General features: G+C 39.4%; 1 protein-coding gene across 1 annotated transcript in view; it reads left to right on the plus strand.

Annotated features, from left to right (window-relative positions):
* Window positions 1–10,564, plus strand: part of cdk18 (cyclin dependent kinase 18) — a 35,235-nt gene extending 24,671 nt beyond the window's left edge. The window contains exons 4-16 of the mRNA XM_034532853.1: window positions 685–816; window positions 1,283–1,339; window positions 2,630–2,744; window positions 3,990–4,084; window positions 4,196–4,258; window positions 5,492–5,615; window positions 6,515–6,635; window positions 7,808–7,905; window positions 8,026–8,131; window positions 9,023–9,065; window positions 9,170–9,260; window positions 9,865–9,942; window positions 10,530–10,564. Coding sequence (XP_034388744.1) covers window positions 685–816; window positions 1,283–1,339; window positions 2,630–2,744; window positions 3,990–4,084; window positions 4,196–4,258; window positions 5,492–5,615; window positions 6,515–6,635; window positions 7,808–7,905; window positions 8,026–8,131; window positions 9,023–9,065; window positions 9,170–9,260; window positions 9,865–9,942; window positions 10,530–10,564 — 1,158 coding nt within the window. The remainder of the gene's footprint in view (window positions 1–684; window positions 817–1,282; window positions 1,340–2,629; window positions 2,745–3,989; window positions 4,085–4,195; window positions 4,259–5,491; window positions 5,616–6,514; window positions 6,636–7,807; window positions 7,906–8,025; window positions 8,132–9,022; window positions 9,066–9,169; window positions 9,261–9,864; window positions 9,943–10,529) is intronic.
* Window positions 10,565–16,782: the final 6,218 nt, after the last annotated feature.

The following is a 16,782-nucleotide window of genomic DNA, read 5'->3' on the forward strand; positions in this document are numbered from 1 at the left end:
ATTCAAGTGGTGCTACCAGGGAAGTTGATTTACCTCAAAATAAATGATATGCTCAATTCCAGATTTCTTTTCCAATTCAGCACTCTTTCAATAGTCTTTGACAAGAAGTGTTTTTGGGCCCAATGGCATTTCGTGACAAAACCGTAAGTTCTGACACAAATGCAGGACCCAAATGCAGGACACAGACCAGAATGCAGATGAATGTTTTAGAGCAATGATTAGGCCTGCTGTTGATGGGGAAGGGTTGAGAAAGGGAACGTGAGAAGGGGAGAATGGCAAGACAGGACGACAAACACAATGCACCTGAACCATCTCCTCTGTCGAGAAGATGCTAGTGTGTATTGAAGCACATATTGAGAAAATGATCTCCTTCCTTTACTGCATTAGATAATTGCCCTCCTTTCTTCTACATGTTATAACTGACATGCTTGAAGAGCATTCTCACACATTCTTTTGGTGGACTTTAACTCATGTATGGCATTGATGAAGCCATTATTTATAATTCAAACACCTTCCATAAAGTTTCCCAATTTGAATGTGGTACCATGTACACAAAAGGTATTTATGATGACAGAATGTCAGCTTCAGCTGGCTCGCAGTCATATGTCACAAGGTCCAACTGTTTGTATTCAAAGACGTATAGTCTGAAAACATCGGCTGAACTCCTCCCCCACCTTCCTACAGGACGTCAGTAAACGTATGTCTCTGCCCATGGACATCCGCCTGCCTCCGGAGTTTCTCAAGAAATTGCAGCTGGAGAGTGAGAACCCACCGCTCTGCAAACCTCTCAGCCGAATGTCTCGACGTGCTTCCCTGGTACGAACTTTACATCACGCCGTATTCATATATCCATCATATATAATCTATATACAAATAACCTCAGGCCCATGGATATATTTCATCTCATTTTCACCTCTGTAAGGCTGGTTTGTTTATCTAATCTTACTGAATATAAATCGTGTTGCAGCAACCGTTCTTGGGCTTCTTGTTTGTTTCACAATCTGTCTGATAGATTACTCTTGAACCAGTGAATATCCCGGCTCATATTACAGAACAAATTTCCCCTCCGCAAATTACTAGTCTTCTTATCTTGCTTTCCTGCTATTATGTGTTTTTTTTCCTTCTGTATTAGTATTATGAACCATCAATCAGGTTGATTAAGTAAAGGAGGATTTGCTCAATCAACTAATGTTTGCAAATATGATGCTTTGACTGTTCCATGGTTTAATCAGAGAAGATAATCATAACAGATCCATCTGCCTTTTTTTCTCCATGTCTCTAGTCCGACATAGGCTTTGGGAAACTGGAGACATACGTGAAGCTCGGCAAACTGGGTGAGGTACGTCTCGACCGATTACTCACACATTCACCTTTTAACACGCGGTCGATGCCGATGGTAACTTGACGCTAGAGGCCATTTCTTCCGGCAAGGCATCTCTGGTGCATAATGCCGACCGTATAATGAAGACTTTGTCATACTTATGAGGCTTGTTGTGAGTCAAGCCCCTGACGGGAGACAAGAGCCTGTTAAAACGGTTTGGGTTTGTTTACATATCAAAACAAGACTAACTACAGTATACCCCTGTTATCTTGCATTGCAACATGAATACAAACCGTGTGCTTTTATATGTTGTACTCGTTACTTCGAGGGCTTTGAAGATTGCACGACACGGACCATGCACCTAAAAACCCACAGGATTTATCTGAGAACAGCTGTTGCCTCAAGGAGTGAGGACGGATTAGTGACAGAAGCTGTGCGCCTTAGTCCCAGTCACAAGGCTCAGCAGCAGATAACAGTGGCGGCGAGGGGAGAAATAGAGAGAAAAGAGCTGCTTTTGTAGTCAGTTGTCACGAATGGTTGACAAAGGTGCTGCATGGTTTATATGCAGTGGAAGACAGCGTTTAACACATGTGGCAATTCTAAAAGTACCTTGTTTACTATTGTTCCTGTTCTCAATATCCGGAGGGTTTTGCTCTCTTTTCAGTTTGCAACACCTACAAAGGAACTGCCAGCAGTTCTAAACTAGGATAAATAAAGGATAATTATAAGCTGTGATAAATCAATAATCCGAAATAATCCGACCCAGAGAAAACAAATAAGCATTGAATGGATGGATTAAATCCAAGCCTGTTTGAGAAGCTGGCATTATGTAATGTTTTGAGGCTATTCAAGTATGGTAGCGGTCAAATTCAGCAGTCCTCAATTAGTCAGCTGGAATAAAATTATCTGTTGGGATTTTTGGGTCGGCTGTAGCTCATGGGGATGAGTGGTCATCCCCCAACCACAAGGTACCCGACTCGATCCCCGCTCCCCCCATAGTTGCATGTCGAAGTGTCCTTGAGCAAGACACTGAACCCCCAGTTGCTCCCCGGGCGCTTCACTGCAGCCCACTGCTCCTTAATAACTAAGGATGGGTCAAATGAGAAGAATTTCCCCACAGTGGGATTAATACAAGTGTACATGCTTATTTCCTTGGATGATGTGGGATTCAAGTGACATGAATTTGAAAAAAAGCCTTTTGGTTTGGATTAGATTTGGCTTGTTAGAATATATTGTTCTCAGAATGTTGTGTTTGTGTGTGTGTGTGTGTGTGTGTGTGTGTGTGTGTGTGTGTGTGTGTGAGAATAGGGGACGTATGCCACAGTGTTCAAAGGGCGAAGCAAGCTAACAGAGAACCTGGTGGCGTTAAAGGAGATCCGGCTGGAGCACGAGGAGGGAGCACCTTGCACCGCCATCAGAGAGGGTACACACACTCACACACACAATATTATATATATATAGATATAGACTAATAAAGGTGCCACAATCACACTAATGTGGCACCTTTATTCAACAACTTTATAATAATGTATACAATATACTTTGGATACATTTTTGTACACTTAACGCAAGGTAGTATTGCCCATGTAATCATTTATCATACTGTATGGTGAAAGATTTGACCTTACATCAATTCATTAACTTATTCAGACATGTACATTAAACCTCTGTATCCAAAATCCATATATCATACTGGAAGTGACAAAAATAAAGTATACCCAAAACAGTCAGTGTAAAACATTTTTTTTTTAAACTCAAACAAAAAACAGATTGAGTGTGCAGTTGATGGACACTTTTGTCCCATAATACAATGCGCAAAATGAAATTAGCTGGGAACATTTAAAAGTAATTATAGATGTTGGTGAAACAGCTCTCAGAGCACCTTTTAGAATACAACAGCAAACTATTTGATTTTTTGGAAAAAAATGTTGCTCCGTCTATATTGTGTTGTATTTGAAGTTATAATCACAGTTTGATTGACGTCCAGCATTGCAAGCATTGTATAATTTTCTCTTAGAAAAATAAATAAAAGGGTAACTTCAGGAATTTTAGACCCTGTTCTCCCATGTTTTTGTGTCTAAAGAACTAGTAAGAACAACAATATTTTAATTTGGTCCATTAAGTGAGAACTCTTGCAGACTGCAACTCCTTATCGTCAAAGTACATCCACTAATGCTTGCTTTGGCCACCCGACAGACTCAGAGTGTTATTATAAGTGGCTGACATTTTGGAAAGAACACCACAGAGAAATAAAACCTTTTTCATTAGCTTTTGCTTTTGCTTTTGTCTGTTTGTTGTTTTGTCTAAACGAGTCTCGCTCAAGGAGAAGTCTTGTTCTTAAATCTCACATCACATCCACATTGTCGAAAATCAGGTAAATATTCAGCTATGACATTGAACATCTTTTTGATAACCCTTCTTGTACTCCAACACAACAAAAGGTAATGAAAATTCCAATTTATAAAAATTGTTGTCCCCATTAATCATCATGGGAAAATACAGAAGTTACCACTTATATATTATAATTGATTGATTATAATACTTACTGCAACAGAACGGATGTCTGCAGTAGGTTTAAGTTCTAGAGGCGTTAAAGTGATTTCCAGAGAACGCAGCAGCCGAGTTTAGACTAAACCACAACTCATCTCTCCTTCTTCTGTCCACCCAGTGTCCCTACTGAAAAACTTGAAACACGCCAACATCGTCACGCTGCATGACATCATCCACACTGACCGCTGCCTCACTCTGGTGTTTGAGTATCTTGTAAGTACACCGGCAGCTCAGCACGCAGGTGTTTCGAAAAGTGGTTGAACACACACAAATGGACTATAGCTAGATTTTCAGCGTGGACACTGTGGCTGTTGTGTCTTCCAGGACAGTGACCTGAAACAGTACTTGGATAACTGCGGGAATCTCATGAGCATGCATAATGTCAAGGTGAGCCATATGCATGATTCAGGTGTCAACCACTACTGACTATATACCAGAGAGATGGACGTGTATTGGTTTACATCTCTGCAAATACATCAACCCAATGGACAGAATAGGTTGTTTGCCAATGACTCTATAACGATGTATAAGACCACTTTATCTAATTTTGTGAAGCGGTTTTAAACACGTGGTTGAAGTTGTTAAACGGAAGTATTCGGTTAAGTTTAGGAAAAAACGTGGTTTGGGTTAAAATATGCATTTATGTATTTGACATATTTCATGCCATGGTTACATTGTAACGTTGTTAAGTAACTTTTGGTTTCACACGGGATGGGAGAGCGGTCTGCTGGGTAAAAGTCCTGTGTTTTTTGTTTTGATCCATCCTTCCACTTTGACCTTCACCTTCTGCGAACTTTGTCGCTCTTTATACTACGGCATCTAACTTCCTCCTTTGCTCCTTTCATAATTGCAAATGTGACTGGAGGTCGTAGCCCAGCAACAAACATAATATGGGTTGGAATAAGCTACTTGCAGCGATGATATATACAGTTGTCTTTTCGGTGAGAGGGGAATATCTGATTCAATTTGGCATTTAAAAAAAGATTTGTTGTTTCAAAAATTCCCAAGTTCCCCCGCCACTACAAATACATAGCTTCTTTCTCTGTAGCTGCTAGTTTTCAAGCCCAAACCATAGACTGTAAATACAAATTGGTCATGGTGACTTCACCCATTGAGTGGACTGACGTTTTGAAGTTTAATGGTCTATTTGACATAATTTACTAAATCATTATGTGATGAAACTAGAGATTGAGACCATAAACTCGCTTTTTTTACAATGTTTACTAAAGTAATAAATCAAGTGAGAAGTAGGGTAATTTTCTCATAGACTTCCATACAATTGGACTTCTTTTCTTGTTTCAACCAGACAAGTGTTTTTGCCCCCTGCTGGCCAGTAGAGAAAATAAAAGTTTTAAGACCCTGCATTGGCTTCACTTGTCAGAACCGAAGCTTGCCGCCTGGCCAAAATGCAAATAATCAAGGAGAATTCTTTTGATGGCATTTTTTATGGTAGCCACGGAGGTCTGGAATTGAATTTGAAGAAGATTTACTTTTGGGATTCAGATTCAGTTCCAGGCCTTCACGGGCAGAAAGAGTTAAACCGGATTAGGGGAGACATGTATTTAAAAAAAAATACATATTCCATTATAATCATGAATATGTTTAATTTTTTATCCTCAGATTTTCATGTTCCAGCTGCTGCGTGGTCTGGCCTACTGTCACAAGAGGAAAATCCTCCACAGAGACCTAAAGCCTCAAAACCTGCTCATCAACGACAAGGGCGAGCTCAAACTGGCCGACTTTGGTAGGACAAACCGCACATTCATGAACATCAATAAATGCGAAGGTGGTTGTTAAGACTCGGACATTTGGGAATGAGACCAGCTGGTTTCATGCAACAATTGCTTTTCAATTATATTTAGCTGCCACTCGCCGTTCTTCTTTCCCCACTTACTTGCTGTATCCTAGCAACTGTGCCCCTCTGAGTTTTCTCAATTTTGAGATGGAAGTGGGGAGATAAACCCACCAGTGTTCCCTGACAATTTAAGTGATCGTTTAGACTAAACAGCATAGGAGCTGTTAGAGGGACTAATACAAAATGTGTTTAAGATTAACACAAAGTGTACATTTTGGAGCTATTGTTATATGAACTGTTACTGACCAGACCTCATGAGTGTTACCATGCTCTATTACAGTTTGATTCCACTATATGAGATACGTGGAGACACTCAATATTTGTCATTGCGAGGGAATTTTGGTACAAAGGTAACGGTGACTGAATAACAATGGATATTTGCACACAGAACTGGCTTACTAGCCTTACATAAGCCACTTTTTACTGACGTCTCGCCCTAATAGGTGCACTAAAGGTAACTGAAGGTCCGTCTACTGTGTTATCCTGGTGGTGGTGAATGACACAAAAATACGAGTTGTTTTCATTTAGGATTGAGGACAGACGGGACAGTGACTCGCTGTCGTCTCTCAAGGTACAAGTGGTATCACAAGACAGGACGGGCCGGGACTAGCTTAGTAGGCATAGCCATTTCAGTAGCTATCTCTGCAACACAATGCATTACTGTCTATGCCACAACACTGTCACCTCTTTCCATGCAGCTGATAATGTTCATTTTATGTTTTCAAGTAAAGTTATGACCAGATCTTGCACATTGCATCTTCCAATCATAACCAAGTTGTGTTGTCCAGGTCTGGCGCGGGCCAAATCCGTCCCCACCAAGACCTATTCCAATGAGGTGGTAACTCTATGGTATCGACCCCCTGACGTGTTGTTGGGCTCGACAGAATACTCCACACCCATAGACATGTGGTGAGTAGAACAATGTGGATATATGATTAGTAGTGTAACATGGACTTGCTTACCAACACAGTGCGACCAGCAAATGATAACTGAGGCCTTGTGGCTGAATGAATAGATATTGGTTAACATCAGGTATCCAACTCAGTAAGATTATTTATAATTTATAACAAATGTAAGTACTCAAACTGACAATGCCTACAAATGTGGAATTGAGCAGTATAACAGCAAATTGTGCAAAAATAAAGTTATGGACCCAGTCTGAATATTAACAGTGTTAAACTTGTTTTGCAAATGTAAAAATCATGTAAAATGTTGTCATTTCCTGCTCAAATCGGTTGCTGCCCCATCATTTTGTATCTGTCTATCACGTATTGTTGAGCAGCATTCCAGTCAGAAGTGAGGAAACAATCTTGCCATATTTGATGTAACATGGTTTACTTTAATGGAAGAGAGCTTTCTTGTTTGGAGAGTATCATTTTTAAAGTCTCAAAATTACGGGATGTGTTTTTTTGGGGGGTTTTGCAGACCTGTGATGTGTAGTATGTAGCCAATTGTTTGCGACGTATAGGCTATATCCTGTTTTTGTATTGTTGGCCATACCATGTTATATTGCTTTTTATTTACACGCATATTCATTTGTAAGTCAATAAGAACTAATATCTAAAAAATATCTGTGCAGAAGTTTGACATCTCAAACTATCCTCTCAAATGACCCGGGGACAGTGAATTTTACTTCCATTAGATGAATATATAAATTGAGGATTGTCCAGGACCCACATGAATCATTCACGTATATCTCACAGGTTGTTATCAGGGAGGTGAGTCACTGGTCACTAGTCGCACAATAGAGCGCATCTCATTAGCAGTCTGCCACGGCGAGAAAACCCACACGGCAGAGGATTAAATGTGCATATCTAGCAGCACTATGGTCCTTTTATGAGCTCCCCTAGCTACACGTCCTCTTATCAGACCACAGGGTGCCTCTTCAACACGCCGTCCTGCATAAAACAAAAGGGTGCAATGGGCCCACTCAGTCCGCACATGTTTGCACTTGTGATCAGCGCTCTTTGAAGTGTGTGGGTCTGTTTGTTGAGCACGGCCCTTGCCTAGAGTTCTGTGCTGGAGGGTTCTTGTTGTTTGCTCCTCCTCCTTGCATGTTCATCTCCTCCCTCCTCTTCCAGGGGCGTGGGCTGTATCCTGTTCGAGATGGCAACGGGTCGTCCTATGTTTCCTGGTGCCACAGTGAAGGAGGAGCTACACTTAGTGTTTAGGCTTGTGGGTAAGATTGCAGCACATTATGATAATATACTACAGATGAGGCTAAAGTCAAGTAATATACGGAATAAGTGGTATAAATGACAGTGTCCTGACACTATTGACATATTTCTTTGTCTTCCAGGCACTCCAACAGAGGACACGTGTCCTGGTATCAGTAGTAATGAGGAGTTTAGGTCTTACCTCTTTCCTCAATACAGACCTCAAGCTCTCATCAACCATGTGCCCAGGTAACACCATGGTCTGAGTGAATACTTGATTCTGATTGGCTGCAGGGTGTCCATTATTTCCTGATAAAGGACACCTACTAAGTAGTTCCGGTGAAACAGTACTTTATCTTATAATTTAATGTCTTTTCATTCAGGCTGGTCTCATCGCATTTGTAGCAATATCTTAAAAAAAAGAATACACTGTTAATCGTAGATATCCCACAAAAGGTTTTCGTATGTCATCCCAGAATCTTGAAAGAGGAAGTATAAAGACCGTTAAAGCTCAAACTGGATGGGCTGGATTGGAGGTGGATGTGTCCAATAAACAGCGAAGAGACCGATGTTTGTTCTTTAATGTTTTTTCAGTAATGACACTCCCGTGGTTATTGTAACCAAAACTACGTTTTTTTCCTTCAACCTAATGAAGTGGGTTAGTTGTCAAAACCTAACTAACAAAACTGTTGTGTTAGGTTTAATATTAGATCGTGAAATTACTTAACTAAACTAAATAGGAAACGCACCAAAAATTAGGAGTAACTTTTAACAAGACATCATACGAACTGTTGTATGAGGATACTTTGTTTGCTTCGTTTGGTCGTACTTCTTTTGCATTTTGTACTGGTCTAATTCTATCTTTGGTGTTTTGTCCCCATATTTGGTTCATGTTTTTATGCTGCTTTTACATTTTGGTGAGCTGAAGACACATTTCTACTGTGGTGGATAATTAAGTTGTATTCTAAAGAACTGAGAGAACTACAAGGGTTTTTGTTGCTCTAATTACCTTCATTGGGAAACTTTTTTTATTTATCCAGAGCATATCGTACGGAATTTGCGGCATTTACTTTCATTATCCGTATCAGCGTGTTATCGTTCCCTGAAAATAACCCACCTTTTTTTCTCTGTCTCCGTCAGGTTGGACACAGAGGGGATTGACGTGCTGTCTGCTCTGCTGCAGGTATGAGACAAGAGCACAATGACCCTCACACCCCCGGATACATGACAGAACTGAACAGTGATTTCAGAGACGTCTAATCAGCCGCTTTTGTATTGTGATTGCAGTATGACACCAGAAGGAGAATCTCCTCTGAAGACGCTCTACGACACCCCTACTTCCTGAGTCTCGGGAGTAACATACACAATTTGGCAGACAGTAAGACAAACATGCATGGACACACGCACACACACACACACACACACACACACACACACACACACACAGTGAACACATCTTTAAAGCCTCTTCAGTGTACTTAAAGTCCAAAAGCTTTTGGCAACTGGCTGTGAACAGCGAACTTTCCTTTTAGTCTAAATGTGCTATTTTTCCATTTCAGCTGTGGCCTTTCTAAAAGGCATATTGAACCATGTTATGTTGGATCAATTTGCACATTTTGACCTAAAGATTACTATCACAGGAAAAATAAAGGTCTGACGGACAGCTTGGACAACCAGCAAATAAACAAATGGAAAGTTTGCAGAACCAAACAAAGGCAAATAAATAAACTGCAACTAAAGGCAGGGCAACAAAATAGGAAATAACTAGAGGCAGGCTTATAAGGCAACATCAATCGAGGCAAGACAAAGGTCTTGGCTGACTTCTCAGTACAGGGAGGCGTGATGAGAGAACCTGTGAACAACCTCCTCCAGATCAGGGAATGACACAAACAATTAGATGTTGGTGATATTACATATTTGGTAAAAAAATAGGATTGGACAATCTATTTTACGTCTTTTTTTCTGTGCCCTCTTTGTTTTAGCCGCTTCAGTGTTTTCCCTCAAAGAGCTCCAGCTCCAGAAGGACCCAGGCCACCGCAGCTCAGTGTTTCAGCCTCTTGGTAAGGTTCCTGCCACACGCTCTTACAACATGCTTTTCCTTATATTCTATTCTCATTGTCGATAGTTTCAGATTACACATAACAAGTCCAAAAAATGTAAAGTTTTGAGTATAATGATAATTATGGGATGCTAACTTCGTAAGTGTGCTGAATTGCCAGGAATGTAACAGATTTAAATGCAGCTCTGTTTTGTTCTGGACCACAACTTCTGAACTGTTGATGTGTCTGCAGATGTACTTTGCTAATTAGCACAACTCTGCAAGAAGCTGGCATGCTGACCTGTGTTTACTGCGACACAATACCACAGATAAGAGTCTCAGAGGAACTGAAAACTAAATTAAAACCAACAAGGAGTTGTCTCAATGGAGATTAGTATCATTCATTTATATACTATAATCACTTCATATACTTTATAAATCTAGCTATGGCTCATATACATATTTCAGACCTAACCAATAAAGATTACATGGGGGGAAAGATAATTTATGATAAACGCACGAGTCATCATATGTTTTAATTGGTGCCTGTTAACACTGAGTAATCATGGTTTTAAATCAGTGTTTGAACTCAAATTTGCCCATCTGCAGGTCGAGGAAAGAACCGAAGGCAAAGTATCTTCTAGAGGTCACAGGGGAGGATCAGAGCCGCGCAGAGATGGGAAGCTGCCTTTTCAGACCACAGCACAAAGGCCAACACAGCTCAGCACATTCGCAAAGCATGCTCACCTGCATGTACACTCATTAATTTCCAAGGCAGCTGACCATGGAGATACACATGGTTTCTGGAAATATAATTGTACTGCATTTGACTGAGCTGAGATGCACTCTCCTTCCACACACATAGCCTACAGTACATATTTGCACACATTTGCACAATCGGCGACACTGAACACACTGCCATTACTTAGTTGCACACACCAGATATGTATTCATCCTGCTGAGACACACACATGCATTTCAGCCCAAGATCGCAACCATGAAGGCCATAAATAAACCCGCTTTGCTTACACATATCCAGGGATCTAGCCAATTAAGGTAGCTACCACATCTGGAACCATCATCCAGCCTCGGTTGTACATACAGAAGGGTTGTGGTGCAAGTGGAGGTCAGTTCAGTTAAAAGTAAAGACTTTGCCTTACTAAAGATTAGGCTTGTTTCTACACAACCCAGTCGCCAGAGAAAAATATTGTCAGTGTACGTTTTTGCAAACCAGCGGATACGTTGAACGTCAACATTTGGACCAAAAATGCATTTTATAAATATGTATATCAGCCTCATTGTATGCTTGCAGAAACACACAATGTCAAGTGGTTCACGTTGTATAATAATTGGTTAGGTTCAAGCAGCAGAACTACTTGGTTAAGGGCAGAAAAAAGATCATGGGTTAAAATAATGTTTTAATGACGCAACAACGAAACGTAATAATATAACCTAACAACGTAGCCTAACAAGGTAAGGAATAACGTAAAGTTATGTAACGTAATAACGTAACTTAACAACTAAAAGTAATATATAAAGAAATAACAACTATTACTTTTGGATTCACACAGGACACAAACAGTAGTCTCCAGAATAAAAGTACTGTGATTGTAATGTAATAATAACATAAAAACATAGTTAACGATGTAACATATCTTTCTAACATATCTTTGCTTGTTATTTTAGCTTGATATAAGGATAGATATTTGTCACTTGCTCTGCATGTTTCTGTGGTTTGCAAACACATTCACACTAACGTTTTTTTCCTGACAAATGGGCTGCTCCACCAAAATATGGCTTACACTCTCTAATTTGGTTTTAGCATCCAGTGGCCTTTCGGAATTGTAACATTTCAAAAGTACCTATCATACCCGTCAAAATGAAGACCAGAAACCAGAGAGGTTTCTATTATAAATTTATTATTCAGGTATGTTTTATAGTACACCATTAATTGCATTTATGTCCATTTTATTTAAGTCTGGGGATTCAAAGCGTTATCAGTATTGCCAGGAGTCAAATTCTGGAAGAGAAATGCTGAAGATTTAATTTATTATCTCAATTTATTATATCTTAGTCAAATTTAAACATATGAAATCTAAAAAATAACAGTTTATAAATGGCCCCAAAGTTACCATCAGGTGCAGAAGGAACCTGCTAATAGTAGCTAAGGCCTTGCATGCTAACAGGCACTTACTTAATAACAACAAGTTTGTTAGCTATACATGATCTAACAGGATAATTAAGCAGCAAAATGTTACCATGAGACTGCCAGCCTCTGAAACGGTTGAATAGCGTCAACCTCATACAGTATGTTAGCTAATGCATAATATATGGAGCTAATGATGGTTAGCAACCAGGATATGCCAGCTAGCTAAGAAGCCAGCGTAATTTAAACGATTTATCTGTGATGAATTGATAATTTCCCTGTCAAAGACTATGAAGACTATTGGTGTGTTATGTCACCTGGAAGTCTTGAAGTTGTATATACACAAGCACTACAAACGCTGACGTAGTAGTACACTGTTCATTTACATTAATTCTACTTGCATGAAACAAAGATTGAACCTACCATCAAATCTGACTTGCTCATGGATATAAAACGTTGTAAAATGGATTAATTATGACAGACTTGCCTTGCTACAGCACCCCCGTGTTTCAACTCAGTGTGGGGTTGTGATCCATACAGTGTTAGGAGCTGACATTCACTCCAGTTTTTGAAGTTGCCTTAGTAAACTGTGCATGAAATGTTGGCTTTGTGAAGAATATATATTTGATCTAGTGTAGGCAATGAGGCAAATGCTTTGTGTGTAAATTACTCACCATGAGTGTGTGTATTTCTTAGTCTCCTATTTGCACAAACCAGAAGTGTCCTCTTCTCCCTTCCCTTTGTGTCTTACCTTATATGGTTTCAAAATATGATCGTACCAAAACCCCTTTAGAACCAGTAAACTGGGAAAGTATGTCTTACAAGTACTTTCTAGTAGCAACTTTCTCTCAGTAGTACTCACCACTACCCCTTATATTTTGCACAACTCAATTGCACATATTGGAAGGGAGCATTTGTTGGCTGTAGGACTATAATAAGCAGTGTATAACAGTACATACATACAGTGTAACTTAGAAAATACTAGAAAGTCTACGTATCTGCAGTAGTGAAACGTTAAAATGTTCCTTCTATAATGTCCTTCACAGTTCCCTTGTGACAAAGCCCAGAGATTATGCATACCATATGCCATATAAGTTGAATTGATCTGCAGACACAAAAGATAAGGATACTCGTGGCTAAGCTGCACTCTCCGCTGCCCTTACTCCCTCTCCATCCACAATTCCTATGTGAACATCCCCAGTCAGTCAGTCATATGTTGCCAAATGATCAACGTGTGAATTTAATGCTCAATGTGTTAAATGCCCCGACAGAGGTCCAACTTCTGGCACTTCCCAACCAGCCAGTCAGAGCTGAGGAAGACTTTCGGATTAGAAGTCAACTGTCTTGAAGTAATCTACAGTTGCCTTTTGATTTCTTACTTCTAGATTGATTGGATCCAATGAATTGAACAGTACATCAAGTAAGAGCAAATGAATGATGCTCGGAAACTGTTCATGGAAGACCGAGGTAGAGATGCTAACCAGTAACCCAACGTGATGTCCTCTCTACATTATATGTGCTGTATAAATAAAGTTATTATTATTATTATTATTATTATTATTATTATTATATTATCCTGCTTGGGGCAGAAGCCCCAGCAGCCTTTTGCATTGTATCTTGAAGAGGAAGGATTGCATGTGGGAAACGTTTAAAAATCTGGTTAATGTTGCAAAACGATCAGAGTTAGGTTTAGGAAACCAAAATACTTAATGTTGAGAAGTGGTTGCGTTGAGGTTTAGGCAACTAAAATACTTTAACTGAGTGACGGTATTTGATGATCTGAGAGGGACCCCAGGCAGGCTGAGTAACCAAAGCTGTTGGTTTGACCCGCAGAGTGTGTTTAATTTACCCCATAAGCCAAGCTTTGAACCCCTAAAGAACTCCAGAGCCGTGTTTGTGCAGGTCAGGAGAGGATATGTTTGTGTATGAGTGAAGAGACACAATGCTTGAAAGATTTTCTACCTCCTAAGAGTGATAAATACTGATGGAAGAATCATGTTGTGACCATTCGGACCTCTGTTAACCTGCCAATAAGTGCAAGTAAAGGCAACGGTCAGAGAAATTTAGGACAAAGCTGCTGGGACCTTAGAGGGATGAATAGCTGCGGACGTTACACTTCCAACCTCCCCCTTCCTTCCCTCAGCTGCAAAAGTATTAATGTGTGTTTAGCTGTGGTAAATTACGCTATTTTAAATACTGTAATGAAAAATAAATTTTATATATATATATATATATATATATATATGTATGTATTTTAACAGATGTTTTCATCTTTCTCAGTGAGTTTTATGCCGTACAAAAAAATAGAAAACTGTATTTAATATTAAATAAAGAAAAAAAACCTGCAGATGTCTAAATGTTTTATAAAAGATAAGTTTAGATTTTGTATAAGATGTGATATTTTGTGTTATTGTCAACTCTGTTATGAAATGAGAAATTGAATGTAATGTGACTGCCAACATGCATATAATTGATTCATTAATGAATAAATAAACTATTGAAATTATGGCACTCACTTGCCTGGTCTATCTATTGTTTCTTCGGCATTTGTACAAAGGCAGATGTACAGTGGCATAGATGGACACAAGATGGTGCTAACTGGTCGGTACAGGATGTCGCCTTAGTTTTAAATATTGATGCACAGCTGGTGATACAATACTGCAGTATCAAATGTATAGCAACACCAATAGTTCTAACATGATCCAATGTTTCCTGATTTTTAAAATTTTTAATATGACTTACTTTTGTAATCTATATTTAAAAGAGCAAACATAAAGAAGTATATTCGTGTACATGGGCATTAGTACAGGCGCAAATCCTCAAAATTTTTATTTAAATATATATGGTAGAATCTTTCTTCATTATTTTAAGGACAGCCTTTCTTTATATTTGATGTCGTCGAATAAGACATATGATGATACTATGATCCTACAGGCTGCATGTCACAATCGTTTTACATTTTACATGATTTAATTGAAAACTTTGACTGAATGAATTGTACAAATCAAAGATTAATCATTAATTCAAATATAAAGTATATATATGTACAGTATCTAGACATACACTGTAATATACATATACTCCTGATCTCTCTTAAATAATTGGGAGGAGATCACGAAAAGACAAATCCTTTGAATGATTGAAGAAAGTTGTTGTCTACTATTAACTCCAACATTTAACGAGGAGGGACACTTCAGTGATGTTGAAATGTATCAGATCAGTCTGTTCAGCTGCATCATCCACCAATCAAGTAAGGCAAGGCAAGGAAAGTTTATTTATAGAGCACAATTCAAAATAATCATTAATTAATAATATTAAAAGTGAAGAGTGCAGATAAAATACTTTCAGTTGTCAAATAGAACTGTTTTCACCCTGGATTTAAACATTGTCAGAGTTGAGGCCTGTCTCACATCTTCTGGAAGACTGTTCCAGATTTTAGCATAAAAGTGAAACGCAGCCTCACCGTGTTTAGTCCTGACTCTGGACCAGCAGGAGACCACTCCCTGAGCTTCTCAGAGCCCGAGATGGTTCATATGGCTCTAACATGTCACACATGTACTTTGGTGCTAGACCATGAAGAGATTTGTACACAAGAAGAGCTGTTTTAAAGTGTATTATCTGAGCAACAGGAAGCCAGTGCAAAGACCTGAGCACTGCACTAATATGGTGGTATTTCCTGGTTCTAGTCAGGACTCGAGCAGCAGCTTTCTGGATGTACTGCAGCTGTCTGACAGCTCGTTTAGAGAGCCCAGTGAGCGGGCCGTTACAGTAGTCTAACCTGCTGGAGACAAACGCATGGATTAGTCTCTCCAAGTCTGGTTTGGACACTATTCCTTTGATTTTGGCAATGTTTTTTAGATGGTAAAAAGCTGTTGATGTTATTGATTTAATGTGGCTGTTAAAGTTCATTTCTGAGTCCAATATTACCCCTAGATTTCTAACCTGATTTTTAGGTTTTAGAGAGAGAGTCTCAAGGTGACTGATAACACGTTCTCTTTGTTTCTGTGGGCCACAGACAATGATTTCAGTTGTGTCTGAGTTTAGCTGGAGAAATTTGTTTTGCATCCACACACTGATCTGTTCGATGCAGTGACAAAGTAAATCTACAGGTCCATATTCACCTGCCGTCATGTAAATCTCATAATGAACCTGGAGCTTTGACTTGCGCCATTTCTGTTCGGCTCTCCGGCAATCCCTTTTCTGTGCCCTGACCGAGTCTTCTTTTCTCCATGGTGCCTTTTGCCTACTTTTAACCATTCTAACCTTGACAGGAGCAATGGTATCCAAAACATGTAAAAGACTTGATGTATAAGAGTTCAACAGATCATCAACATTAGAACACGGGGTATTTTAAAACCTAATCATTTCCACAAACTGTGTTCCTGTGCCGTCTTTTTTTAACAACTGCAGACCTAACTGCTGGTTTGGGTGTAACAGACAAGTCAAAGAAAACACAAAAATGGTCAGATAAAGCAACATCAACGACATTCACATTTGAAATAATAATGGTTAATAACACCCTTGGTAATGAGCACATCTAGAGTGTGCCCTCTGTTGTGGGTTGGCTCAGACACATGCTGAGTTAGACCAAACATATCGAGGACTGATATAAACTCATATTGTCATATTCATGTAATGTGTAATATGTAACTCTGTAATGCTGTTCATTCTGTACACATGACATCTATTGCATCTGTCCATCCGGGGAGAGGGATC

This window comes from Cyclopterus lumpus, chromosome 5 (genome assembly GCF_009769545.1).
Source record: "Cyclopterus lumpus isolate fCycLum1 chromosome 5, fCycLum1.pri, whole genome shotgun sequence".
Taxonomy (NCBI): Eukaryota; Metazoa; Chordata; class Actinopteri; order Perciformes; family Cyclopteridae; genus Cyclopterus; species Cyclopterus lumpus.